We start from the raw sequence: 27,679 nt of genomic DNA on the forward strand, positions 1-27,679 counted from the left end.
AAGTAAGCTCCATTAAGAAAGATTGACTTCTCCTGTACTTGTACTCAGTTATGGCAAACATGAGGCATAGCAGTATCAGGAATATTTTTTAGTGTAAGTATTAGATATAAATTGCTGTACCTCAGTTTCAAAAGTACCATACCAGCTAGTGTTTCAGATTGTGTTCCTCTCAGCTGGGTATCATATGTGTGTAGTGCTAGTTTCCCTTTTGTGAACCTTGTTTTCCATTTATGAAACTTAGTTGTGATTTTGTCCAAGAGTAATATATAGGATATTAATTTTTGTAAATTTATTTTGTGAGGCACCCAAACCCTGTCTTATCTCTGTTTCTTTTATCCCAGTCATTCTTGCTTTCTTCCATTATATGTTGTCTTGCTTCTCTATCACATAAAGTTGTAATTTGAGGGTATAATTAAGATAGTTCACATTGGAAGACCACTTGATGACGTTTAGTCTTGATCTTGCAGGGTATTTCTTAGAGAAGTCACCAAATCTGATTCTGGTTTTCCTTTCTTTGTCCAGAAACTTAATCTTGCCTATCAGATTTAGAAAGACTACCCAAACCCACAGTGTACTGAAACTTAGGCCAAGATAGCACTTTACTTACAATGAGAATTATTAAGTGTGGCACAGGCTGAATAGTCGTCGCTTCCTCTGACTTTTTTCCGTGTCAGGAATTCCATATGGGGCTTCCCTGGTGGCGCAGTGGTTGAGAGTCCGCCTGCTGATGCAGGGGACACGGGTTCGTGCCCTGGTCCGGGAAGATCCCACAGGCCGCAGAGCGGCTAGGCCCGTGAGCCATGGCCACTGAGCCTGCGCATCTGGAGCCTGTGCTCCTCAACGGGAGAGGCCCGCATACCGCAAAAAAAAAAAAAAAAAAAAGAATTCCATATGAAAAGCCAAATTGTAATCAAAACTTTTTTGTTGAGCATAGTTACAGACAGGAAATATAACAATATTAAGATTTGAGAGAGAAATCTGCCTGTGAAAGTCAGTTAGATGTAGAACCTCAAAGTAAAAATAAAATTGTAATTCTCTAAAATCTCCAAATTTAACTAAACTTATTCACTTTATAAAAATTTCATCAGAATGTTAGTTTGTGATTTCTTCCTTGATGTTATAGAATCATTTGGCTTTCTTTTTAAATATTCTGTTTGAGGGAGAGAAAAAGGGAAGGAGGGAGTGGGGAGAGGAAATGAGATTTTCTTCTGGTAGTTATTTTCCTTTCCAAGGATAACTTCAAATAATATATAATACATCTCAGTGTTACATATAGCAAAATTCCTTTATAAAAATACTTTACCTGTACAAAAATAAAAAATATATATTTTCCTTAAATAGACTTAAGACATTCTGTAGAGCTGGGTTAGTAATGATCAGCATCCTTGTTGAAGATGGCGTGATGGTGGCTGGTTCATGCCCAGCTACCACACCCAGGAAGCTGCTCTCTGGCAACTGTTCTCTCTCCCTTCCCTTCCTCTTTTCCTCCCTTTCCTAGCCAAGCCACTGTCGGAAACTTTCAGTAGGCACTGTGACCCCATGACTTACTGTTTCTGATCTGACATTTGCCCTCTCTGTTAGTCATTTGAGTATAGCATAGGTGTGGTGGTGTGACTCTCAGATTGATACCAGACTTGAAAATTACGTAATTTGCAAAAAAAAAAAAACTGGGCAGAGTAAAGAAGCAGAGATGGATTGTGGGGAGTGGAATTGGTCACAAAAATGGTATCCCTTTGGGAATAATTAAAGTGTCGGAGATAATTCATTGTAACATTTTGATTTGTATTTGTGATATTTATGTATGAGCAAAGCAAATTGGAGTAAATTAAATTCTGATATTTTATGTTGGTCTCAGTCCATCTATAGCTGTATAAATAATACTGTCTAAGTGTTTTATCTGTTTTATGTGGAATGTTTTTCAGGTGTTATTTTCCTAGTTCTGAAATGTATCAATATGTTTTAATGCAGCTCTGAAAGATTGGTACTGCTGGCAGGTGGTAGTCTGGAGATCAGTGACGTCACCGAGGATGATGCTGGCACTTACTTTTGTATAGCTGATAATGGAAATGAGACCATTGAAGCTCAAGCAGAGGTTACAGTACAAGGTATGCAAATGTTTCCTTTATAAATTTTAAAAATCCTGTGTGCTTTATGGGTTTGTAATTGTTAAAAGTTAATGTGGAAGAGGCAGTACACCATAATAGTTAAAAGTAAATGGGCTACTTGAGTTCAAATGCTGGGTCTAATACTTCCTAGCTATATAACTATAGGAAATTTACTACTCTGAGCTTCATTTTTCTCATCTGTAAAGTGGAGATTTAATGAGAGTACTTACCTCATTGGAGTTGTTTTCAGGACTAGAAGAGTAATGCTTGTAAAACTCCCAGAATAGTGACTAGAATATGGTAAAAGCTCAAAGTTAGTTATTGTTATTATCTGTAGTGTAGGGTAGGGAAGGGTGTGATCTATGGCATCTGGAAGGTTCAGTTCACTTTTCTTGTCTCAAAAATGCTTTCTCTTTCTCTGACCCAGAACCACATACCCTAAGCATTGGTGTTCCCTCCTTTAGGGTGAATAGATCACCTAGGAAGGAGCGCAGCGTGGCTCTCAACATAACAACCTGTTTGATTTGATGATTTCTTTCTTTTCAGCTAATGCTGACCATTGCAGCATCTCCCTTATAGGTTCTCTGATTTGGAAGTCAAAGAAAATGACCATGGCATGTACACATAATCTCCCCATCTCCCTTGTTTTTCCTCCATACGGAAGTATACCCTCAGAGGAACATTTGCTCTCTCTCCTATGAATTGTCTGCAAATCTGTCTTTGTTTCAAATAAAAATCTTTAAGATCTTCTCTGTTACTTTTAGGGAAATCCAACACTGCTTGGATATGTAGAGGTATATATTAACTTATGATATTCATTATCAAGTTGTCTCAAAGTGTACTGTATTTGATAGACTACTTCCTGATACATGGTTTGGGGTGATCTCATATTTTATATGAAGGTTTCTTTCTCTTGGTACATTTTGTGGGTTTCAGAGTGGAAAGTAGTCACATTCCTACTCTGTTTGATAGGAATTGGGGAGCACATTGGGGTTCTGTGCTGGCAGAGGCATAGAATGTTTATTTTCTGTATTGCTATTTGTGGGTGGCTTCATAATCTCTGCAAATCAAAAGAGCAGGCCTTAGAGTTCATATAACTGTTAACTCACTTGAGCTCAACCATTGCTCTGGCTAGATAGTAAGTAGGATTAGACCAGTGGTAGAATGACTGATTTCTTTACCTCTATGTAATTGGAACTGGACAAGTAAAATATTAGTGAACTTCCATGCCTCCCTTGGTGGATGTTTTCTCTTTTTGTTTTTTTTCGTTAGTCAGGTTCTTGGCTTGATACTGTCTCCATTTTTCCACCTGTGCCTCAGTTTCCTCCAAAGTAAAGTACCTTGTTATTAGCCTCAAATGGGAGGCGTAGTGTCTGCCATATGTATTAGTTACATTTGTCCATGCAATTAATTTCTGCTCTTTGTTTTTATTCATTGTATGGAATCTAATTAAGACTCTGTCTGTTAGCTTAATTAACTGCAGTTTTTAGTTACAGGATAACACATACATCTGGTACTTTGTATCCTGTTCCATCTTATCATCTGTGCCTTAAGAAAATGCCCTTTAAGTGAATACATTCTAGAAAACTGAGAAAAGAATAAGAGTGAAGAAACCCAGATATTAAAATTAAATAACTTTCTCCAATCAAAACAGCATGGCATTGGCCCAAGAATAGACTAGACAATAGAAGGGAATAAAATCTAGCTGATACAAGTAATTATGGAACTTTAAAATATTATCAAAGTGGTACTTCAATTCAGAGGGGAAAAGTGTTTTATTTATTAAAGAGTATTGGTACAAAAGACTTTTAAGTGGAAGGAAATAAAGTTGGATCTCTACTTCATTTCAAAGGTGTAAATGTGAAAAGGTGAAGAATATATGGGATAGCGTTTGTATTATCTCTAATGGGAGAGACTATCTTAGGAAAAAGAGAAATGGCATGTCAAGCAAAACCCAACAAATTCTGACAACATACACATTTTTTAAAAAGTTATAGAAAGACCCTGTGCAGATGATATATTGGGAGAAAATATTTGCAACACATAACTGAGAAAGGGTCAGAATCATTAAAATAAAGAGACCTTTCAGAAAGAGATTTTTTAAAAAGAAATAACCTAAAGAAAGCTGATAAAGACTGCCAACAGGCAATTCACAGGAGTTTATTAGCTATTTGCATTTCTTCATCAGTAGATAGTCAATTTCACTAGCAGTCAGAAAAATACAAATTTAAAAGATACCATTTTCCCCACCATCATATTGGCAAAAGTTTAAAAGATTTTGACCTTCAGAGAATGTGGTGTGGTGCTCAGTACTGAAAAGTATTACTGATACCATCTCATCAGTACAGAACAGAGCAAAAACATCACCTCCTTGGTACTAGATATTGTATTCTACAATATCTACAATACAATTTAAGGTTGAACTAGCTTTTTTGATAACCTTATTTTAGGGGGCAACCAAATTCATTTACTTACCAAGTTTTATCAATAGTCCACCAACTCTTTCTTTTCCTCCCCAACCTCAATTGGGGAGAATGTCTAAGGTTCTATGTTAGGTCCTTCCATTTTTGCCTACTATTGAAATAGCAGCCTATCTGCTAACTTCTCTGTATCTAACATAGTTTCATATTGGCTTGAGGCTAATAGTTGTACATATGTGTTTTAGAGTGCCTGCCATGATTTTGATTTTCATTAGATGACTGGGGAACTCTGGTGCTTAAAAATATCTCAAGGTCAAAAATCTTAGTGAGCAGACCAATAGAAGAGTTTTGGTTGTTTTTTATTTCACCCAGAAGTTTACACCGAATGCTTTATAAGTCTATGGTGATGAAAAGTTAGAAAAAATAGCTAAAAGGTGTTTTCAAAGGTATGAAGCTAGAGGTGGCATAAGATCTCTATCCATGAAAGAATTACTCTCTAAACTAGATGCCCCAGGTAGCTTTTTTGGTGGTAAGATGTTCTATTAAATATTAACTTTTCATTCATCTGCTTGCCTGAAATCTTTGAACTGAGTTGGGAGTGGTTGAAATTGAGCAAGACTTCTACACCTTTGATGAAGAAAGTAGTTTCTAGGCTGGTTTCCATTTTCTGTCAATCTGATTCTAGCTGTTGACTCCCTCACCCAAAATCAACTCTGAAGAAACTAGAGGAGTGAGAGGGAATTATGGGGAGACTCAGGTGCTATGAACCTGTATGTGTTTATGGATGAGTGAAAGAAAGATGGTTTGTGGGGGTGGTGGCTGCAGCCTGGGACGAAGGACTGCCAGCGGTAACAGCGAGAAAGTAGATTGGAAGGAGGCTGTTAAATTTTATCTTCCTCGCTGGTGTTGCCTTGAGACTATCTTTTCACAGCAGAAATGAACAGGAATGGCCCAGGCTTCCATGTCCATTCAAAAGGTCTGCTGGGGCTCTGATGGCATTAATGAAACTGGTATGGCCTGACTGCCCTTAGGGGATCACTTTTCAACTTTTTCCCCCACACTGCCTCCAAACTCCCAGATTGGTAGGTTTTAACCTAGGAAGACTCTGAGGCCGGTGCTATTTCTACCTAAGAATTTAAATATGAAACATTGACCAGAGGAGTTACCTGTGGAATGCCCAGCAAATTGGAATAAAAAACAGTAGTTCTGAGGTCCTTAGGACTCTTTACTCCAGGGCTCATCCTCCTGCAGTTAGGGCCTGGTGACCATACATGTTCTCAGATAGAGTGGCTGGTACACCAGAAGAACATTAGTTTATAGCCAAACTACTCCCCTGAATTGTACAGCTGCTCTCAGAGAAAGACAACCAAGTGAATAACATATACCATCTGATGGCGAATTAGTGGAAAAATTGACCAAGAATTTAAAATAAGCATGATAAATACATTTAAGGAGATAAGAAGGATATTAGCAATATAATGCAAGAACTAGAAAATGTGAAAACAGAACCAAGTAGGAATATTAGGTATGAAAAATGTAGTGAAGGTAAAGAACACGGTAGACTAATAGTCTAAGATATACAGCTGATGAACAAACTCCTGAGTTGGAAGATTACATTGAGAAACTCTCTAAGAACATAGCATTAAATGAGAGAATGCATAGAATAAAAGCCAAGGGGTGTGAAAGTTAGATGTATTAGATGTATTAGATGTATTAGGGCTTGTATCCAGATAAATAGGAATCCTAGAGGAGATCTGAAATAAAAAGAGAGAAAGAAATATTTGAAGAAATAATTAAGATAAATTTCTCAGAATTAAAGATTAATGGAAGACCTAAGATTGAGAGGGCTTTTAATGACTGCTAAATACTGGAGAGGAGAAAACACTCACCATTAGACTCATTTACAGTGGCTGATAACATCAAAGTCAAAAAGAGCTTCTAAAAGCTCCCAGTGACAAAGAGCAGATCACCTATAAAGGGACAAGAATTAGATTGCACCTAGTGTTGATTTTGAGAGATGTGATTTCAAGAGGACAGTGGAGTAATTTTTTAAAGGTTTAAAGGAAAAGAACATTGAATTCACATAGCATTTATATATACCCAAAATGTGAGGCATAGTAAAAATTCTCATCGTACAAGACCTAAGAAGGTTTGCTACACAAAAATACACACTGAAAGCACTTTTGGAATGAATACTCAAATAAGAAGAGACACATTCAGGAAAGGCTGTAAGAGATATGGGAGTTTTAAAATGTAGCCCCCAAATTCTTTGAAGTCCTCCTAGTGAGTGCTGGAGTTTATTATACCCCTTGTCCTTGAATCTGAGTGGGCTTAGAGCTATTTGAATCAATAGAGATATCACATGACTTCTGAGACTTATAAAAAGCCATGTGGAGTCCTCTTGGTTCTCTTGAAGTTAGTGCTTTCCAGACACTTCCTCTTGGGATCTCCATCTCAGAACCTAGCTACCATGCTGTGTGAAGCCCAGACCACGAGGAAAGCCTGCATTGTAGGTGCTCTAATAGACAGCTCCACCTGAGACCAACTTTCAGGTCATCTAACCAAGGAACCAGACTTGTGAATGAAAAAGTCTTCAGTTGACTTCAGCCCCCAGCTTTCTGTGTCACCCCCAGACATTCAAGTCTTCTTAGACATTGTGGAGCAGAGATAAGCCATCCCTCCTGTGCCCTGTCATAATTCCTGACCTACAGGATCTGTGAGCATAAGAAAATAATGGTTGTTTTATGCCAATAATGGTTGTTTTATGTTTTGGGGTTTGGTGTGCATCATTAGTAACTTGGGAACATTCATTATTGTTGTTTTTTAAAAAGGAGAATCAAAGTAAAGAAAAAGTATGTTAATGATAGCCCACTACTAAAATTTTTGACAATACCAAGTAGTGGGTGTAGACAAGTATATGTGTGTTGTTAGGGGAAAGCTAGAAATACTAATATCTGTATACCTATAGATATAAATATTAAGAAATAAAATATGAGTTTGGAACTTAAGGGCAGTTACCACAGAACGAAATAGAATATACATATAACTTTTAAACAGCAGAAGAAAGGTTTATCCAACTGAAAGCACAAAAGGGGGAAAAATAAACATTGTATACTATAAAGACAAAGTATGAATAAAATGCAGAAATAACTCCCAATATAATGGTAATTATAATCATGTAAATGGGTCAAACTCATCAATTAAAAGCAGATTGGATTACACAAACACCCCAATATGTTGTTTACAAAGATACACATAAAACTAATAAGACAGTGAGATTTAAAATAAAAGGATGGAAAAGACATAATAGGCAAAACAAAAGAAAGTTGAGGTAGCCACCTAAAAGACGAAAATAGCAGAAGGAACATTTATTCGTAAGAGGAATCATAGATCAAGAAGATATAACACGAAACATATAGTCAACAAATCACAGCAAGATCTTTTTTGATCAACCGCCTAGAGTAATGGAAATGAAAATAAACAAATGCGACGTAAATAAACTTAGAAGCTTTTGCATAGCAAAGGAAACCATAAACCAAACTGAAGGACAGCCCTCAGAATGGGAGAAGATATTTGCAAACGAAGCAGCTGACAAGGGATTAATCTCCAAAATATACAGACAGCTCATGCACCTCAATATCAAAAGAACAAACAACCTAATCCAAAAATGGACAGAAGACCTAAATAGACATTTCTCCAAAGAAGATATACAGATGGCCAACAAACACATGAAAGGATGCTCAATATCACTAATCATTAGAGAAATGCAAATCAAAACTACAATGAGGTATCACCTCACCCCAGTCAGAATGGCCATCATCAAAAAGTCTGCAAACAGTAAATGCTGGAGAGAGTGTGGAGAAAAGGGAACCCTCCTACACTGTTGGTGGGAATGTAAATTGGTACACCCACTATGGAGAACAGTATGGAGGTTCCTTAAAAAACTAAAAATAGAGCTACCATATGACCCAGAAATCCCACTCCTAGGCATATAGCCAGAGAAAACCATAATTCAAAAGGATGCATGCACCCTGATGTTCATTGCCGCACTATTTACAATAGTCAGGATATGGAAACAACCTAAATGTCCATCAACAGAGGAATGGATAAAGAAGATATGTTACATATATATGCTGGAATATTACTCAACCATAAAAAGGAATGAAATAGTGCCATTTGCAGAGATGTGGATGGATCTAGAGATTGTCATACAGGGTGAAGTAAAGTCAAAGAGAAAAATAAATATTGTATGTTATTGCTTATATGTGGAATCTAGAAAAATGGTAGAGATGAACTTATTTGCAAAGCAGAAATAGAGTCAAGATGTATGGTAATTTATGATTACCAAGGGGGGAAGGGGGGCTGGGATGAATTGGGAGATTGGTAATGACATGTATACACTACTATGTATAAAATAGATAACTAATGAGGACCTACTGTATAGCACAGGGAACTCTACTCAGTGCTCTGTGGTGACCTAAATGGAAAGGAAATCTAAAAAACATGGGATATATGTATGACTGATTCACTTTGCTGTACAGCAAGAAACTAACACAACATTGTAACGCAAATATATTCCAATAAAAAGTAATTAAGAATAAAAGAAAGCTAAACAAAACAGTACAGTCAACATAAATGTATATGCAGCCTCAAAATATATCAAACAAAAACTAAATAACAGCTGAGGGAAATAGATAAATCAACAATTGTTAGAGAGTTTACCATACTCCTCTCAGGAAATGACAGAAGAGACAGAAAAGTTTAGGTTGGCCAGAGTTACCTCTACTATTTAATAACATAGTTCTACCAGTACCATAAGAGAAGAAAAAGAACTAATGGTGTTGAAATTGGAAGAAGAGATAAGATTGTTCTGTTGACAGATGATTTGGTTGTCTACCTGAAATCACCTACAGAATCAGCAAACTAGTATATAATAGAAAACAACATTGGGCAGGTTTGCCATACAGGATAAATTTATCAAAATCAGAATTATTTCTCTATACCAGCAATAATCAATAGAAAATATTTAAAAAGAAAAAATATTTTAAAATAGATAAATTTTCAGTAGGAAACGACTATAAAATATCTAGAAATATAACTTACCAAGAATATACAAGACCTTTGTCAAGAAAAATTTAAAACTCTAGTAGAGAACATAGATGATAAATAAATAGCAAAGTAGATATTTCATGCTCTTGGATGGGTTGATATAATATTTAAAATGTCATTCATCCTCCCAAGTTAATGTATAAATTTGGCATATATGAATCAAGATTCTTAATGGATTTTTTGATGAACCTGGAAGTTTTCTTCTAAAATGTACATAGAAGAATAAAGGTTTGTGAACTACTGGGTTTGCTATGGAGAGTAAAAAGAGTGGAGAGCTTACTCTACAAGATATTTAAACGTATTAAAAAGTCACAGTGCTCTTTTTTTTTTTTAAAGAAAGTATTGTATTGTCAAAAGAACTGAGAAATAGACCAGCGGAAGGAATGAGGAATGGGCTAATTGTTCAGTAAATGGTTTGGGGGGAAATGGCTTCCTAAAATGGAGAGAAAAAAAAATGAATTTCTGTGTTACAGTGACCATGCAAATGACTTCCATTTGGTTTAATAGTGACTGAAATTTGAAGGGTAAAACTGTAAAGTTAATAGAAGAAATTGTAGGAGAATAACTTCGTCACCTAGGAGCAGGAAAAGATTACTTTAGGTAAAACTTTAGATGCAGAAATCATGACATAAAACATTGATGGCTTTGATCACGTCACAAATTGATGATATTTTTCATGAAAGTTCAGGTGATGAAAGAAAAATGAGGAGCAAAGGAAAAGTTAAATATTTGGGTAAATCTAAGTGAATATTGAATATGTAAAATAATAATGTTATATGAGATTTAAAATACAGTACACAAACGTATAAGTCAGGAGTAAGGATATGGAGTTAGTCTTCTAAGGTTCTTAAAATTTCCAGGAAGTGGTGAAAGTACTACTTTATATTAGAGATTAATAAGGCAGGGATGTGTACTATAATCTCTGTGAGAAGCCTTGAAAGAATAATAGAAGAATCTATAACTAACAAGATAATAGAAGAAGAAAATAAAATTAAAAATTCTCCAAAAGAAGGTAAGAAAGGAAAGGAAAAGGAACATAGAATAAGTTGGACTAATAGAAAGCAAATAGTGAGATGGTAGGTTTAAATACAAATATATCAGTAATTGTAAATGGACTAAGTACTCTAATTAAAAGTCAGATTGGAAAGAAATTAAAACCTAACTATGTATTACTTGTATGAGAGACACACTAAATATAAGGATACAGAAAATTTAAAAATTACAAGGATGGAAAAAGGTAAACCATGCCTAAACTAACTGGAAAAAAGCTGTTGTAGATACCAAGCAAAAAAGCAAGATGCATTATTAGAGATAAAGTGGGACATTTCATATTATTAAGAGTTAATATACCAGGAAAATAAAACCATTCTAAGTATGTATTACCTCATAACATAATCTCAAAATGTGAAAGGCAGAAACTGATAGAACTACAAGGAGAAGTAGACGAGACAAACCCACAGTCCTAGTGATAAATTTTAACACACTTCAGTAGCTGATAGGATATGTAGCACAAGACAAATAAGTATAAACAAAATAAAAACCACAAAGAGTTATATTACAAAACTGAACAACACAATTAACAAACTTGACCTTATTGACATTTGTAAAATATTGCACCAAACAAATAAACTCTATGTTTTATAAGTGCCTGTGAACTGTTACTATTGGGTGGGCCAAAAGGTTCCTTCAGTTTTTTCTGTAAGATGACTCTAGTAGCACTTAGATGTCTTCAACTTCATTTGAAACAATTTTGTTAGATTGTATGTGACAGTTGCCGCATCAGCGTGCATTTAAAGCAAGACTTATCAAAATTGGTGAATTTTTGTAGAGCCATTTTAATATTGAAGATGGAAGAAAAAAGCAAAAATTTTGGCATATTATGCTTTATTATTTCAAGAAAGGTAAAGATGCAACTGAAACACAAAAGAAGATTGTGCAGTGCATGGAGAAGGTGCTGTGACTGACCAAACGTGTCAAAAGTGGTTTGCCAAGTTTCATGCTGGAGATTTCTTGCTGGACAATGCTCCACGGTCGGGTAGACCAGTTGAAGTTGATAGTGATCAAATCAAAAGAATAACTGAGAACAATCAACGTTATACCACACGGGAAATAGCCAACATACTCAAAACATCCAAATCAAGTGTTGAAAATCATTTGCGCCAGTTTGGTTATGTGAATCACTTTGATGATAGGGTTCCACATAAGTTGAGCGAAGAAAACCTTCTTGACCGTAATTCCCCATGCGATTCTCTACTTAAATATAATGAAAATGTTCCGTTTTTAAAACAAATTGTGATGAGTGATGAAAGTGGACACTGTACAACAGTGTGGAATGGAAGAGATCATGGGACAAGCGAAGTGAACCGCCATCAACCACACCGAAGGCTGGTCTTCATCCAAAGAAGGTGATGTTGTGTATATGGTGGGATTGGAAGGGAGTCCTCTTATTATGAGCTCCTTCTGGAAAACCAAATGATTAATTCCAATAAGTACTGCTCCCAATTAGACCAACTGAAAGCAGCACTCGCTGAAAAGCATCCGGAATTAATCAACAGAAAACACATACTCTTCCATCAAGATAACGCAGCAAGACTGCATGTTTCTTTGATGACCAGGCAGAAAATGTTACAGCTTAGCTGGGAAGTTCTGATCCATCCGTTGTATTCACCAGATATTGCACCTTTGGATTTCCATTTATTTTGGTCTTTACAATATTCTCTTTTTTTAAAAAAACATCTTTATTGGAGTATAATTGCTTTACAATGGTGTGTTAGTTTCTACTTTATTACAAAGTGAATGATGGAAAAAATTTCAGTTCCCTGGAAGACTATACAAGGTACCTGGAACAGTTCTTTGCTCAAAAAGATAAAAAGTTTTGGGAAGATGGAATTATGAAGTTGCCTGGAAAATGGCAGAAGGTAGGGGAACAAAAGGGTGAAATACGTTGTTCAATAAAGTTCTTAGTGAAAATGAAAAATGTATCTTTTATTTTTACTTAAAAAACCAAAGGCACTTTTTGGCCCGCCCATTAAAATATACCATATACAGACTACAGGACAAATCTTAAATTTGAGAGAATAGAAATTCTATAGGTTTGACCACTGTGGAATTAAGGTTGGAACTAATTACAGAAAAGTGACTTTAAAAAAAAAGATAAGTTGAAGGTCTCCTAGTGTTTGAAACTTAAGTGAATCACTTTGATATAATCTATGGGTCAGAAATGAAATGTTGAAAATTTAAAAATAGGTCATATCTTTGTTAGCTTAACCTTTCAAAACTTAGGGGATGCTTAGAGGAAATTTATAGCCTTAAGTACATATATTAGAAGGGAAGAAATGCTGAAAATTTAGCGATTTAAATATATATCTCAATGAATGGATAAAGAGGATGTGGTATACACACACACACACACACACACACACACACACACACACACACACACACACAGTGGAATACTACTCAGCCATAAAAAGGAATGAAATAATACCATTTATAGCAACATGGGTGGAGCTAGAGATTTTCGTACTAGTTGGAGTATGATACAAATGAAATTATTTACTAAACAGAAACAAACATAAGAAAACAAACTTATGGTTACCAAAAGGGAAGGGTGCGGGGAAGGAAAAATTGGAGTTTGGGATTAGCAGATACAGACTTCTCTATATAAAGTAGATAAACAACAAGGTGGTACTGTACTGTATAGCACAAGGAACTATATTCAATATCTCGTAATAACCTATAATGGAAAAGAATCTGAAAAAGAATATATATATATATATATATATATATATATGACTGAATCACTTTGTTGTACACCAGAAACTAACACAATATTGTAAATCAACTGTACTTCAATAAAATAAACAAATAAATATCCATCTCAAAAAAGCTATAAAAAGAATAGCAAATTTAACCCAAAGAAAACAAGTAATCATAAGAGCAAAAATTAATGAAATAGAAAACAAACATTCAAAATAAAGAGTTTCAGCAAAGCCAGAAGTTGATTCTTATAAAGAATAACAAGACAAGACTTATATATAACTCGACAAAGGTCTTTATTTAGACCAAGAGTCAGCAAAATACAGCTTGTGGACCAAGTCTGCCAACCCCTTCGTTTTTATTCAGCCTGTGAACTAAAAATAGTTTATATAGTTTTAAATGGTTGAACCATATCAGAAGAATAATATTTAGTGATATATAACATTTTATGAAATTCAGATTTTATTGTCCATAAATAAAGTTTTATTGGCACACAGTCACACTCATTTATGTATTGACTGTGGCTGCTTTCATGCTGCAGCAAAGGAGTTGAGTAGTTGTGGTGGAGACCACATGGCCCACAAAGCCTAAAATATGTACTATCTGGCCCTTTTCAGAAAAAGTTTCAACCTCTGATAGAGACTCTATAAAGAACTATAGATCAGTAAGTAAACAAAGACAGATAATCCAGTAGAAAACGGGCGAGACTTGAACAGCTACCTCACAGGTCTCCCTCCAGGTGACTACTAAACATTTGAAAATGAGGTTCTTATCATTAGTTCTTAGAGAAATATAAAGCCACAATGAGGTACCACTGTACTCCACCAGAGTGGTTAAAACTCGAGAGACTAACAATACCAGGTGTTGGCTAAGATGAGGAACAATAATGGGGACTCTAATATACTGCTGTTAGGACTATACATTGATTTAATCACTGTTTGGCAGACTCTACTAAAACTGCATACAAACGTTATCTTTTACAATGGTTGTATTCCTAGGAGTATACTCACCAGAAGTATATAACTATATGCATCAAAAAACATGCATGATAATGTTCTCACCAGCTTTATTCACAGTAAATCAAAACCAGAAACAATCAGCCATAGAATAGATAGTGTTCTAATCATACAGTGGCATATTATCAACAATGAAAATTGACAGACCGCCGCTCAACAACATGGATAATACCATTGAATCAAAAAAGCCAGGCACGAAATAATACATACTGTATGATTCCATTTTTATAAAGTTTAAAAATAGGCAAAACTAACCTATGGTTTTATTTTTTTAATCTTATTTTTTTATACATCAGGTTCTTATTAGTTATCCATTTTATACATATTAGTGTACATATGTCAATCCCAATCTCCCAATTCATCACGATAATGATCACTTTTGGACAAGGGCAGGGTAGTGACTATTGCACAATGGGGTTTCTGGTGTGTTAATGTTCTATTTCATAATCTAGGTGGTATTTACAGTAATTCAAGCTGTAATGTTAATGTGTGTCACATGAGGCCTTCTCTTTTCGTTTATAGATAGGAAGTCACTATGTACAAAAAATTTTTGGAAAATTTTATTTTGAATCTTGTCCCATAACTGAAAGTATTTGTTTCTTTTTCTGATGGGGAAAGCAGTTTATGAGAAATGGTTGGAGGTTATATATGTGTATTTATTTATATAGTTATATTTATAGTCATAGCTGTCTGATTTCCGTTATTTTTTAAAAACTTACAGCTACAGGAAATTCTTTAGTGAGTGTTAATGCAGAAAGGGTTATAAGTTCAGTCTTCATCTGTTAAATATTTCAAATTTATTGTTTTATCGTTAACTCCTGGGATTTCTACACATGCTGTGACGTGAATTAGCTCATCGTGTATTTCCTGTCATCTCAGATTGTTGATAACACTTAAAATGGGTCATGAGTGTTTTTTTTTTAAACAGGGATTTTTCCTTTTCTCTTAAAACGTTCATAATTGCCTACGATACACATCTTCCCTCCCCTGCAAAAGAATAAATTTTTCCATTTGTATTTTTGTGAGACAAATTGATAAATTCTAAATTGACTTTGTCAATACTCATAACAAATCTATCACTGAAGTTTTAAATTACACCATCTTTCTCTGAAGTCATACCCTAACGTCACCCTATTGGGCTGGCCAAAAGTTCCTTCGGTTTTTAATTAAAAATAAAAGTTACATTTTTCATTTTCACCAAGAACTTTATTGAACAGCATATTCATCCTTTTGTTCCACTGCCTTCTGCGATTTTTCAGGCAACTTCATAATTCCATCTTCCCAAAACTTTTTATCTTTTTGAGCAAAGAACTGTTCCGGGTGCCTTTTACAGTCTTGCAGGGAATTGAAATTTTTTCCATTAAGAGAATATTGTAAAGACCAAAATAAATGGAAATCCAAAGGTGCAATGTCTGGTGAATACGACGGATGAATCAGAACTTCCCAGCTAAGCTGTAACAGTTTCTGCCTGGTCATCAAAGAAACATGCAGTCTTGCTGCGTTATCTTGATGGAAGAGTATGTGTTTTCTGTTGATTAATTCCGGATGCTTTTCAGCGAGTGCTGCTTTCAGTTGGTCTAATTGGGAGCAGTACTTGTTGGAATTAATCATTTGGTTTTCCAGAAGGAGCTCATAATAAGAGGACTCCCTTCCAATCCCACCATATACACAACATCACCTTCTTTGGATGAAGACCAGCCTTTGGTGTGGTTGGTGGTGGTTCATTTCACTTGCCTCACGATCTCTTCCATTCCACACTGTTGTACAGTGTCCACTTTTCATCGCCCATCACAATTTGTTTTTAAAACGGAACATTTTCATTACATTTAAGTAGAGAATCGCATGCGGAAATACAGTCAAGAAGGTTTTTTTTGCTTAACTTATATGGAACCCTATCATCAAAGCGATTCACATAATCAAGCTGGTGCAGATGGTTTTCAAAGCTTGATTTGGATATTTTGAGTATGCTAGCTATCTCCCGTGTGGTATAACGTTGATTGTTCTCAGTTATTGTTTCGATTTTACTGCTATCAACTTCAACTGGTCTACCCGACCATGGAGCATCGTCCAGCGAGAAATCTCCAGCATGAAACTTGGCAAACCACTTTTGACACGTTTGATCAGTTACAGCACCTTCTCCATGCACTGCACAAATCTTTTTTTGTGTTTCAGTCGCGTTTTTACCTTTCTTCAAATAATAAAGCGTAATATGCCAAATATGTTGCTTTTTTTCTTCTGTCTTCAATATTAAGATCGCTGTAGAAGAATTCACCAATTTTGATAAGTTTTTTTTTAAATGCATGCTGATATGACAGCTGTCACAATACAATCTAACAAAATTGTTTTGAATGAAGTTAAAGATCAGTAAGCGCTACTAGAGCCATTTTACGGAAAAACACCGAACGAACATTTTGGCCAACCCAATACTGCTCCTACCCTTCTATTCTGCTCACTCTGATCTCTGTCCACGTTAAGCATTGATCTCCCCTTTTCTCCCAGTCTTCTTCGTGATCTAACTTTCCTTTACGTCATGATTAATTACAGTGTTCTGCTCTCATTTATTAGAACTCTCAGTTCTCTTGGCTTAGGATAAATGCAAACTCCTTATGGCATATGTACAGAACACACCCAGACCCTTCATGTGTTAACTACTTCTCTGTGGTACCCCTCAGTTAACAGCAGTCTCTGGACCCAGAATGCCTGGGTTCCAGTCTTACATCTGTCACTTAGCTATGTGAACTTGGCCAAGTTATTTAACTTACCTGTTTCTTCATTTCTTTTATCAGTTAAATGAGTTATTATAAGAGTTAATTAAATAAACTTCTGGCACTCTTCCACCTGAACCTTGCATGGAAATTGATTCATCTTTATCAGACAGCATTTAGGATCTGAACATATGCAATTTGATGGCTCTGTTCCCTGTATCCTTTCACCCACAGCTAAAATTTCTAGATAGTTCTTAAAGAATAGTTCACCTCACTCCTCTTTGAAGCTTTTCATAACCATTCTCTTACCCTCAGGTAATTATTATGTCTCTTAAAATAGCTCTCTTTTTACCAGTAGTTTTTCTCACTGATTTGTTTATGTGCCTTTCCCCACTACTGCTAGACTGAGGTCCTTATCAACAGGGACTGGTCTTAATAATTTTTTATCATTGTAGATTATCAGCAAATAATTATTAAATATATGAATGAAACTTTGTGTTGAAATCGTGAAATATGACAACTAGAACGATTTCATGTTTGTGGTTACTTTATTATTCATGTTTTCCTTTGTACCTTTTCATAGACTTTTAGTATTTTAAAAGCAACTGAGATTTATTTATTTATTTATTTACTTTTTAAAATTGAACTACAGTTGATTTACAAGTTGTCTTAGTTTCTGGTGTACAGCAAAGTGATTCAGTTATACATACATATATATATATACTTTTCATTTTCTTGTCCATTGTAGTTTATTACAAGATATTGAATATAGTTCCCTATGATATACAGTAGGACCTTGTTGTTTATCTATTTTATATATAGTAGTTTGTATCTGCTAATCCCAAACTTCTAATTTATCCCTACCCCCACCTTTCCCCTTTGGTAACCATAGTTTGTTTTCTATGTCTGTGAATATGTTTCTGTTTTGTAAATCAGTTCATTTGTATCATATTTTAGATTCCACATATAAGTGATATCGTATGATATTTGTCTTTCTCTTTCTGACTCACTTCACTTAATATGGTAATCTCTAGGTCCATCCATGTTGCTGCAAATGGCATTATTTCATTCTTTTTTATGGCTGAGTAGTATTCCATTTGTGTGTGTGTGTGTGTGTGTGTGTGTGTGTTTACACACCACATCATCTTTCTAAAAAATTTATTTTATTGAAGTATAGTTGATTTACAATGTTGTGTACATTTCTGGTGTACAACAAAGTGATTCAGTTATACATAGATATATTCTTTTTCATATTCTTTTCCATTATGGTTTATTACAGGATATTAAATATAGTTCCCTGCAGTGAAAAGTAGGACCTTGGTGTTTATCCATTCTATATATAATAGTTTGCATGCTAATCCCAGACTCCTAATTTATCCCTCTCCCCCCTTTCCCCTTTGGTTAACCATGTTTGTTTTCTATGTCTTTGAGTCTGTTTCTGTTTTGTAAATAAGTTCATTTGCATCATTTTTTAAGATTCCCCATGTAAGTGATATCACATGATATTTGTCTTTCTCTGTCTGACTTGAGTAGTATTCCATTGTATGTATATACCACATCTTCTTTTTTTTTCTTTTTTTTATATCTTTATTAGAGTATAATTGCTTTACAATGGTGTGTTAGTTTCTGCTTTATAACAAAGTGAATCAGTTATACATATACATATGTCCCCATATCTCTTCCCTCTTGGATCTCCCTCCCTCCCACCCTCCCTATCCCACCCCTCCAGGCGGTCACAAAGCACTGAGCTGATCTCCCTGTGCTATGCGGCTGCTTCCCACTAGCTATCTACCTTACATTTGGTAGTGTATATATGTCCGTGCCTCTCTCTCACTTTGTCACAGCTTACCCTTCCCGCTCCCCATATCCTCAAGTCCATTCTCTAGTAGGTCTGTGTCTTTATTCCTGTCTTATCCCTAGGTTCTTCATGACATTTTTTTCCTTAAATTCCATATATATGTGTTAGCATACGGTATTTGTCTTTCTCTTTCTGACTTACTTCACTCTGTATGACAGACTCTAGGTCTATCCACCTCATTACAAATAGCTCAATTTTGTTTCTTCTTATGGCTGAGTAATATTCCATTGTATATATGTGCCACATGTTCTTTATCCATTCATCTGATGATGGACACTTAGGTTGTTTCCATCTCTGGGCTATTGTAAATAGAGCTGCAATGAACATTTTGGTACATGACTCTTTTTGAATTATGGTTTTCTCAGGGTATATGCCCAGTAGTGGGATTGCTGGGTCATATGGTGGTTCTGTTCTTTATCCATTCATCTCTAGATGGACATTTAGGTTGCTTCTATGTCTTGGCTATTGTAAATAGTGCCTCTGTGAACATTGGAGTGCATGTATCTCTTTGAATTATAGTTTTCTCCAGATATATGCCCAGAGTGGGATGGCTGGATCATGTGGTAGCTCTATTTTTAATTTTTTGAGGAACCTCCATACTGTTTTCCGTAGTAGCTGCACCAATTTACATTCCCACCAACAGTGTAAGAGGGTTCCCTTTTCTTTACTCCCTCTCCAGCATTCATTATAGGTAGACTTTTTGATGATGGCCATACGGACTGGTAGTTTTGATTTGCATTTCTCTAATGATTAGTGAAGTTGAGCATCTTTTCATGTGCTTGTTGGCCATCTCTATGTCTTCTTTGGAGAAATGTTTATTTAGGTCTTCTGCCCATTTTTTGATTGGGTTGTTTGTTTTTTTGATATTGAGCTGTTTGTATATTTTGGAAATTAATTCTTGTTGGTCACATCATTTGCAAATATTTTCTCCCATTCCGTGGGTTGTCTTTCTGTTTGTGTATGGTTTTATTTGCTGTACAAAAGCTTTTATGTTTGATTAGGTCCCATTAGTTTATTTTTGCTTTTATTTCTGTTGCCTTGGGAGACTGACTTAAGAAAACATTGCCATGATTTATGTTAGAGAATGTTTTGCCTGTGTTCTCTTCTAGGAGTTTTATTGTGTCATGTCTTATATTTAAGTCTTTAAACCATTTTGAGTTCATTTTTGTGTGTGGTGTGAGGGAGTGAAAAGCAACTGCGATTTTTTTTTAAAACCACTAAAAGATTATTCTGGAGGAAGATGAACCATTACCCTCATTTATATTATTGAGGTCATAATTGTCACCTTCATATACACATATGTTCACAAACAGTACTTTATCATCTTTATTAATTCCCATTCTTGACCTTTTGAGGTCTTCCATAGTCACCATAAAACTTAAAAAAAAATACTGAGATCATTAAAGATGAGCTTTCTTCCAAATGGCTGCTTTAAAACCCTTAAAATCCATATTTGCCTTCTTGGTGTGCATTGAATCCCTTCATCTTTACTTACAACCCATGAAATGCTCCACTACTTTGGCTTGATAACACTGTATTTATGTTGTTTCTCCTCTTATTTTCCTGTCCATTACTTTTGTTTTCATGAGCATCTTTTCTTCAGCTTTCTCATTAAAATATTAGTGTTCCACAAAATTCTGTCTTCAACCTATTATTCTTCACACTCACGGTTTCAGATATAACTTACATAACAGTAACTCTGAGATTCCTAGACCAGACCCTCTGCTGAGCTTCAGACATTTCTAATTGGATGCCCCTAGGTACCTCAAACTTGACCTGTCCAAAACTGAACTTAACATTTTTCCCTAAATATCTTTCTCCTCTGATTTTTCTGTATCTCAGTGGTATCACTGCCCACCTATTCACTTTTGCTAGAAATCTGGGAATTATTCTTGATCATTCCGATCTTCTAAATTTCTTCCCACATCCAGTTCTTTAGTCTTTCTTTCTCCTTGCTTTAATCCCCTGGTTCAAGTTCAGTTAATCTTTTTTCTAAGACAGTGGCAGTAGTATCCTAACTTGTCTCTCTTGTTCTAACCTGGTCCCTTATGAAATACATTCTTCAGAGTGGCTAAAATGATCAAAATCCTTTAATTAAAAACTTGGAAAAGTAATTGCAGCAGATATAAGTGGCACTTATAAATTAACAAGAATGAAAGAAAGCCTCAGTTGAAGGGAGGGGAAAGATAAAATAGTCTGTTTATGAAACTGAACAGTTGACCTGAAAAGAGTTCAGCCTTGCTAATAGTGGAATAAATGCAGGTTAATGCAGCCCCCTTTTTTGGCCTATATAGAGAGCTTTAAAATAATAACCTACTCTTGGCAAAATTACAGTAAAATGGGGATTCTCCTACATTGCTGGTAGTAGTCGTGCAAACTTAATCTTTTTGGAGAGCAGTTTGATGATATAATTTAAAAGGCTTAAAATTTGCACCTACTGGGCTTCCCTGGTGGCGCAGTGGTTGAGAGTCTGCCTCCTGATGCAGGGGACACGGGTTCATGCCCCGGTCCGGGAAGATCCCACATGCCGCAGAGCGGCTGGGCCCATGAGCCATGGCCGCTGAGCTTGCGCGTCCAGAGCCTGTGCCCTGCAGTGGGAGAGGCCACAGCAGTGAGAGGCCCGCATACCGAAAAAAAAAAAAAAAAAAAAAATTTGCACCTACTTTGACCAGCAGTTCTACGTCTAATAATTCACATTAATGAAATAATCCTGGATGTGTGTAAAGATTTATGCATAGAAATTGCAGTGATATGTATTGGAATGATAGATATTTAATGGAGAAAAATTGTAAATGGCCAACAGTAGCTGATTGGTTAAATAAATAATGGTCTCTTCATATACCAGAATACTATGCATCCAGCAAAAATCATATTTTAGAAGACTATTAAATGACAAGTTAAAATGCTTTGAATATATTAAATGAGGAAAAGTAAGGTGCCAAAGTACCACGTGAGAGAGATGATTTGTGTCATAAAGTTATGATGTAAATTGGGTCATATTCTTTGACTTTCTTCTTAAAATTACCTCAAACCGAATAGCAAGAAGCCTTAAATATCTTCCTCTTGAGGTCTCCTCCCTGTAATTTTCAGAAGGGGTCGTTTTTCTTCCAAATGCCAAGCAGAGCGAGAACTAGAGTCTGAGTCTGAGCAATATTGCCACTGCTTCTCAAAATATTTTAATTTCAAGGGCAACAGCTAGCTGCTGAGATACCCTATACAGTTGTTTTGTTGTACTGTCCCTTCTGCCTAGAATCTTTCTCTTCCCACCCTCTTGCCTGGCTTTCTTCAGAAATCTCTGAAACTCTGGCCCTGCTCACTCCCATCTCTTGTGCCCATCCTCTTCCCACCTCCTTCCGTTAGGTACTTTTTAGTTTTGCACATATACCTTATACATACCTTCCTTGCTTTACCTGTCACATTTAAATTTCTTTTCATTTTGTGTATCTTTCTCTCCTGCCATTCTCAGTTCCTTGAAGACAGGACTAGGTCTTGTCAACTTTTAGATCCTTAGTACCTAATGTAGTGCATGACACTGCATATTTGACAACCAGTGGATGAGATGTTGGGACATTTTTATAGTTTGCTGTCTTTATCCAGACTATTTCACAATTTCACTTTATAAACTTTACATTTTTGAAGTCCTTGCTGTAAATTAAGAATGATTTACAATTGTTTTATAATCCTGTGTTGGGACCTGAATCATTTTGAATTGGTTTTGCAATTCTTAGATTTTTATCGCATCAGTGGTCATGTTAGCTTTCAGATAAATCCCATATTTTACAAGCTTGAAATAATTTTCTAATAGTTATGTAAATTTATTCTGAACTACAGTAGCCTCATTTCCATGGTAACTAACCACCTTCAGGAGAGAACCTGCAGGTATTCTAGAAAAGACAAGGAATATCCACATGAAATAAAATGAAATGTGATGTAAGGTTAGAACCTAGATTTATGTGGAATACAGATGCACGGTTTTTGACCATGAAAATGTTACAGAATAGAAGAGCCATTGAGATGCCTGAAGATTCTACCTGTTTGTTGTTTGTGCATTAGTCAAAATACAGCATGAGAAGAACTAAACTCTCTATTGTGATTTTATGTTAACAAGTGACCCTAATCAGGGGGAAGCTTTGTGGGACAAATAAGCAGGAACTGTGGTATAGAAATGGATCCCTGGTTTCTATAAAACCACTAAGAGATCAGCACTGAACTTCATAGAAGGAATAGGGTATGATGAAAAGAGAGATGTTTTTGGTGGCATGTCACTGTTTTCCAGTCTCTGGCCATGTGATCTTGGCAAATTAATCAGTTTACTTCAGCTTCATTTTTCTTATTTGTAAAATGAAGATGAGAACACCTTCTTTGTAGTGATGATGTAAAGAAGATGCCTAATATAGCACCTGACGCATCGTAGGCATTTAGTAAATGTGCCTCAGCTAATGTCCTCGGGGTTCAAAGAATCTTTCCTTTCTTCTAAGCCCTCTTCACTTGATCCTACTTCCTTTGGTTCTTTTTTGCCTATTTACCTAGATTCTGCTTCTTCCTTGGATCATTCAGATTGACATCTCAGAAGACTTTCTGTTTTGGTTTTGTCACATGCCACTAACCATCACATGACCTTTGCACCATATTTTGCAGTCCTTGAGCCAGGCCGGTCACACTTCACTCTTGTGCCCAGTCTAGTGCATGCTGGACTTTTGCTTGTCTAGATGAGCAGATTGGACAAAATATTAGTAAGCATTCTTCAGTCTTTATTTAAAGAACATAAGAATTGTGATATTAGGGCAAAGTCATCCCCTTCTAGCCCAGAAATAAGTGAGGAAGTTTGACTGTCATCTTTGACATTACTACTCTACTTCCTAAATTACGTACGTGTCTTTACCTCAGAATTTTAAGCTTAGCCCACTCCGGGTCTCTTATTCATTGATTTTTAGATATATTCAGTATTTCTGAGGGAATATGTTCTATATGGTATTTACTGTCTTACTTTTATTGAACAATATTTCTTTTACTTTAAGGGGTGCTATCAAATTTACCAAATTTGTGGCAGAGATCCATGCTAGGAAGAGTGTCAGTAATTTTAGTCATATTGTCAGTAAGTTTCTCAAATATGTTACGTCTCTTAAACTCCCATTCTCTTCTTTAATTTTAGTTATATTCCTCTTTCTTCATTAAAGAGGTGATAGCCAGAATTGGGAGCAGCAGAAGTTTTAGGAACCTCTTACTAGAAATTGAACTCAGAAGCTCCAAAATGGGAAGTAGAAAGATAATCTCCTAGTGAGAAGAATATCTAGAACATATTTCTTCTTCATTGCAGATTTCTTCCACCTTTACACAGTCCCACCCCCACCATTGTTTATTGATGACACTTTCAGATAAACCCAGTTTATACACAGGGATGGGATCTTGTCCCAACAGGAGTATCTTATCTCAATACAACACAGTTACCCTTAATTTATCTGAAATGTAACTGCTTTGAATCGTAATCTACATTCGGAATAACTGCCAAAAAGCTATGTGAATCTAAATCTATTCTGCTTTTTCCCAATCCCCATTGTAATGATAACCAACATTTTACTGCTCTTTTTGTCCAGAAAGATTTCTTAGATTGAGATCATGTCAGAGGTTTTCAAACTATTTTATTGGTGGGGGGGAGGGGGGGGGCGCGTGCAGGAGGCAAGGAACTAAAAAGTAAAATCTCATTTTGAAAGCCAGAAATTTAAAATATTGATAGATAAGCATGGCATTACTCTACTGGAGACTGGGCAAGGTGGGCGTAGAGTTTCCTCACACCATCCCCTTCATTGCTTATTTAGATTTTTTTCTGGTCTGTGATTACAAAAACAGAATTTCACCGCGTCTTACTCTTCCGCCATCTTCCGCCTTCCTCAGTTACTCAAACAGAATTTCAATGACTATCTTAAAAGTAATATCAAAGATATTTTCCAAGCAATATTTATTCAGTATCTACTGTAAATTAGGCAGAAGGCAGAATCTAGTTTCACTGGAGATGGAATCAAATAGGATGCAGTTCTCATCCTCAAGGGTACAGTAGGCAACACAGAAAAGTAATTAAGCATTTCTAGCCCAGAATGACAAAAGCTGCATTATTATGTGTCAGCCGTTGTCTTTGAGACTCATTCTTGTCCAGTTGATTTCAGTGATTCTTGTTCAGAAAGTAGAAAAAAATGACACTCGTTTTTAACAGATAAATTTATTCCTTGAATTTTTGACATCACATTTTGAATCAGAAAAGGAAAATGAGTCCAAACTTTTTTTATTTAAATTGTTCTTTGCCATTTGAGAGAACATGGATGGACCTTGAGAGCATTATACTAACTGATTTTTTTTTAATTGTTCTTTGCCATTTGAGACAATATGGATGGACCTTGAGAGCATTATACTAAATGAAGTAAGTTAGACAGAGAAAGACAAATACCATATGATTTCACTGATAGATGGAATCTTTTTTTTTTTTTAATAAATTTATTTATTTATTTTTGGCTGCATTGGGTCTTCGTTGCTATGCGTGGGCTTTTCTCTAGTTGCAGAGAGCAGGGGCTACTCTTCATTGCGGTGCGCAGGCTTCTCATTGCAGTGGCTTCTCTTGTTGCAGGGCACGGGCTCTAGGCGTGCGGGCTTCAGTAGTTGTGGCGCATGGGCTTAGTTGCTCCGCAGCATGTGGGATCTTCCTGGACCAGGGCTCGAACCCCATGTCCCCTGTATTGGCAGGCAGATTCTTAACCAGTGTGCTACCAGGGAAGCCCTGACAGATGGAATCTTAAAAGCAACAACAAACTTATAGATACAGAAAACAGATTGGTGGTCGTCAGTGGTGGAGGGTGGATGAAATGGATGAAGGAGATCCAAAGGTACAAACTTCCAGTTACAAGATAAATAAGTCCTGGGGATATAATGTATAGCATGGTGACTATAGCTAACAATACTGGATTGTATATTTGAAAGTTGCTAAGACAGTGAATCTTAAAGGTTCTCATCACAAGAAAAATATTTGTAATGAGTTTTTTTTTGATGTTAACTAGACTTGTTTTGGTGATCATTTTGCAATATTACATGTATTGAATCATTACATTGTACACCTGAAAGTAGTATAATGTTATATGTGAATTATTTCTCAGTAAAAGTTTAAGAAAGGAATATTTATGTGAAAGATAAAATTCAGTAATGATCACAGGCCTAAATTATTTTCTTCTATAGTTTTGAAGAAACAGAATGGACAGAATTTGGTTTGTGAACTTTGGAATACTGAGAAACGACTGTGGTCAGTTGGGTGTTCTGTGTCATTGTCAAAACCAAATCATTTGGCAAGATGCTGATCTTTGCCATCCATTTCTACTTCTGTCTTATATGGTATTATTCTTTTTTCTCAACTATTTTTCAAATGGTAGCAGTTCTTTTCTTTTTCAACCCTTAATCATAGTAATTTTCTAGTAGCAAGAATGACGGGGTGGTGAAGAATATTTTTTTCCTAAAGAAAAAATCTTTTCCATTTTTTTCAACATTTCTCTGTATTGGGAAAATTTCATAATAAAATGTTGAAAGAATTTTACAGCAAATACCCACTACCTAGAGTCTACAATTGACATTTATTGTAATTGCTGTATCACATGTCTGTCAACTCGATCTATCCATCTGAATTTTTTGATACATTTCAGAGTAAATGGTAGACACCCCCAAATACTTCAGTTCATATTAGCTAGGCATAATATTTTGTTTGTGGGTATTTTTTCTTTTGAGATAAGATTTATATACAGTGAAATGCACAGATATTAAGTGTACTGTTAATGTGTTTGTTGGGCTGCACTTGCCCCCCTTCAAGACTGAAGAAAGAGCCCAGAGTCAGCAACAAAGACATGAGTGGTTTAATGGATGGGAGCTCTCACATGTCTGAAGCAAGGTCCTAGAGCAACACCCCATCATGTGCAGCAGATGGCAGGGCGGGACATGGTGGCAGTCTTCGCTTCCAGGGCAGAGGGTGTGGGGTGGGGGATAGGGAGACTACCAGTTTTAGGGGGAATTGATGTCAGATTGGCTCATCAGTTACCAGGGAAACCAGCAGCGGGGCACACCCCTCACTGGCCCCAGAGTAGAGAGTTCTGTTGTAAAGCTAGAACATCGGTAGCTGGGGCCTAGGGCAAGTATGCAGGAAGGTCAGTCATGTGAGTAGGCTGTAGGTGAAGCAGGCACTGGTAGTGCAGGGGATGTATAGAGAGCAAGAGAGCAGCCATCTTAGGTGGCCTGACCATAGTGTTTCAACAATATGCGTTAACTATACACCAAAACCCCTATCAAGATACAGACTAGTACCATCACTGCAGAAAGTTCCCTCCCCAGCAAATCCTGTCCTTACTACCCCAGAGCCATCTACTCTTCTGGTGTTTTCCCACTGTGTATTAGTTTTGCCTCTTCTAAAGCTTCATATAAACGTGGTCATGTCATCTATACTTGTTTATGTAAGGATTCTTTCACAAAGCATAACGTATTTTAAATTCATCCATGGTGTTGCATAATTAGCAGTCTATTCCTTTTTATTGCTGAGTAGTATTTCTGAGTATTATACCAGACCTTTTCCCAAAGTGGTTGGTTTATTCCTACAAACAATGTATGTGAGTTCCCTTTGCTCCACATCCTGGCCAGCATTTGGTGTTGTCAGTCTCTTTAATTGCAGTCATCCTGGTGACTATGT

At 36.0% G+C, this 27,679-nt stretch overlaps 1 protein-coding gene across 2 annotated transcripts in view; it reads left to right on the top strand.

Annotated features, from left to right (window-relative positions):
- NEO1 (neogenin 1) overlaps nucleotides 1–27,679 on the top strand; it is a gene marked incomplete at its 5' end in the record, with an annotated part of 241,706 nt that overhangs the window by 91,105 nt on the left and 122,922 nt on the right. For both annotated transcript variants that reach the window (XM_082861203.1, XM_082861204.1), the window contains one exon: nucleotides 1,969–2,105. In XM_082861203.1, coding sequence (XP_082717329.1) covers nucleotides 1,969–2,105 — 137 coding nt within the window. The remainder of the gene's footprint in view (nucleotides 1–1,968; nucleotides 2,106–27,679) is intronic.

This window comes from Leucopleurus acutus (assembly GCF_964270905.1).
Source record: "Leucopleurus acutus genome assembly, chromosome: 1".
In the NCBI taxonomy this organism is placed as follows: Eukaryota; Metazoa; Chordata; class Mammalia; order Artiodactyla; family Delphinidae; genus Leucopleurus; species Leucopleurus acutus.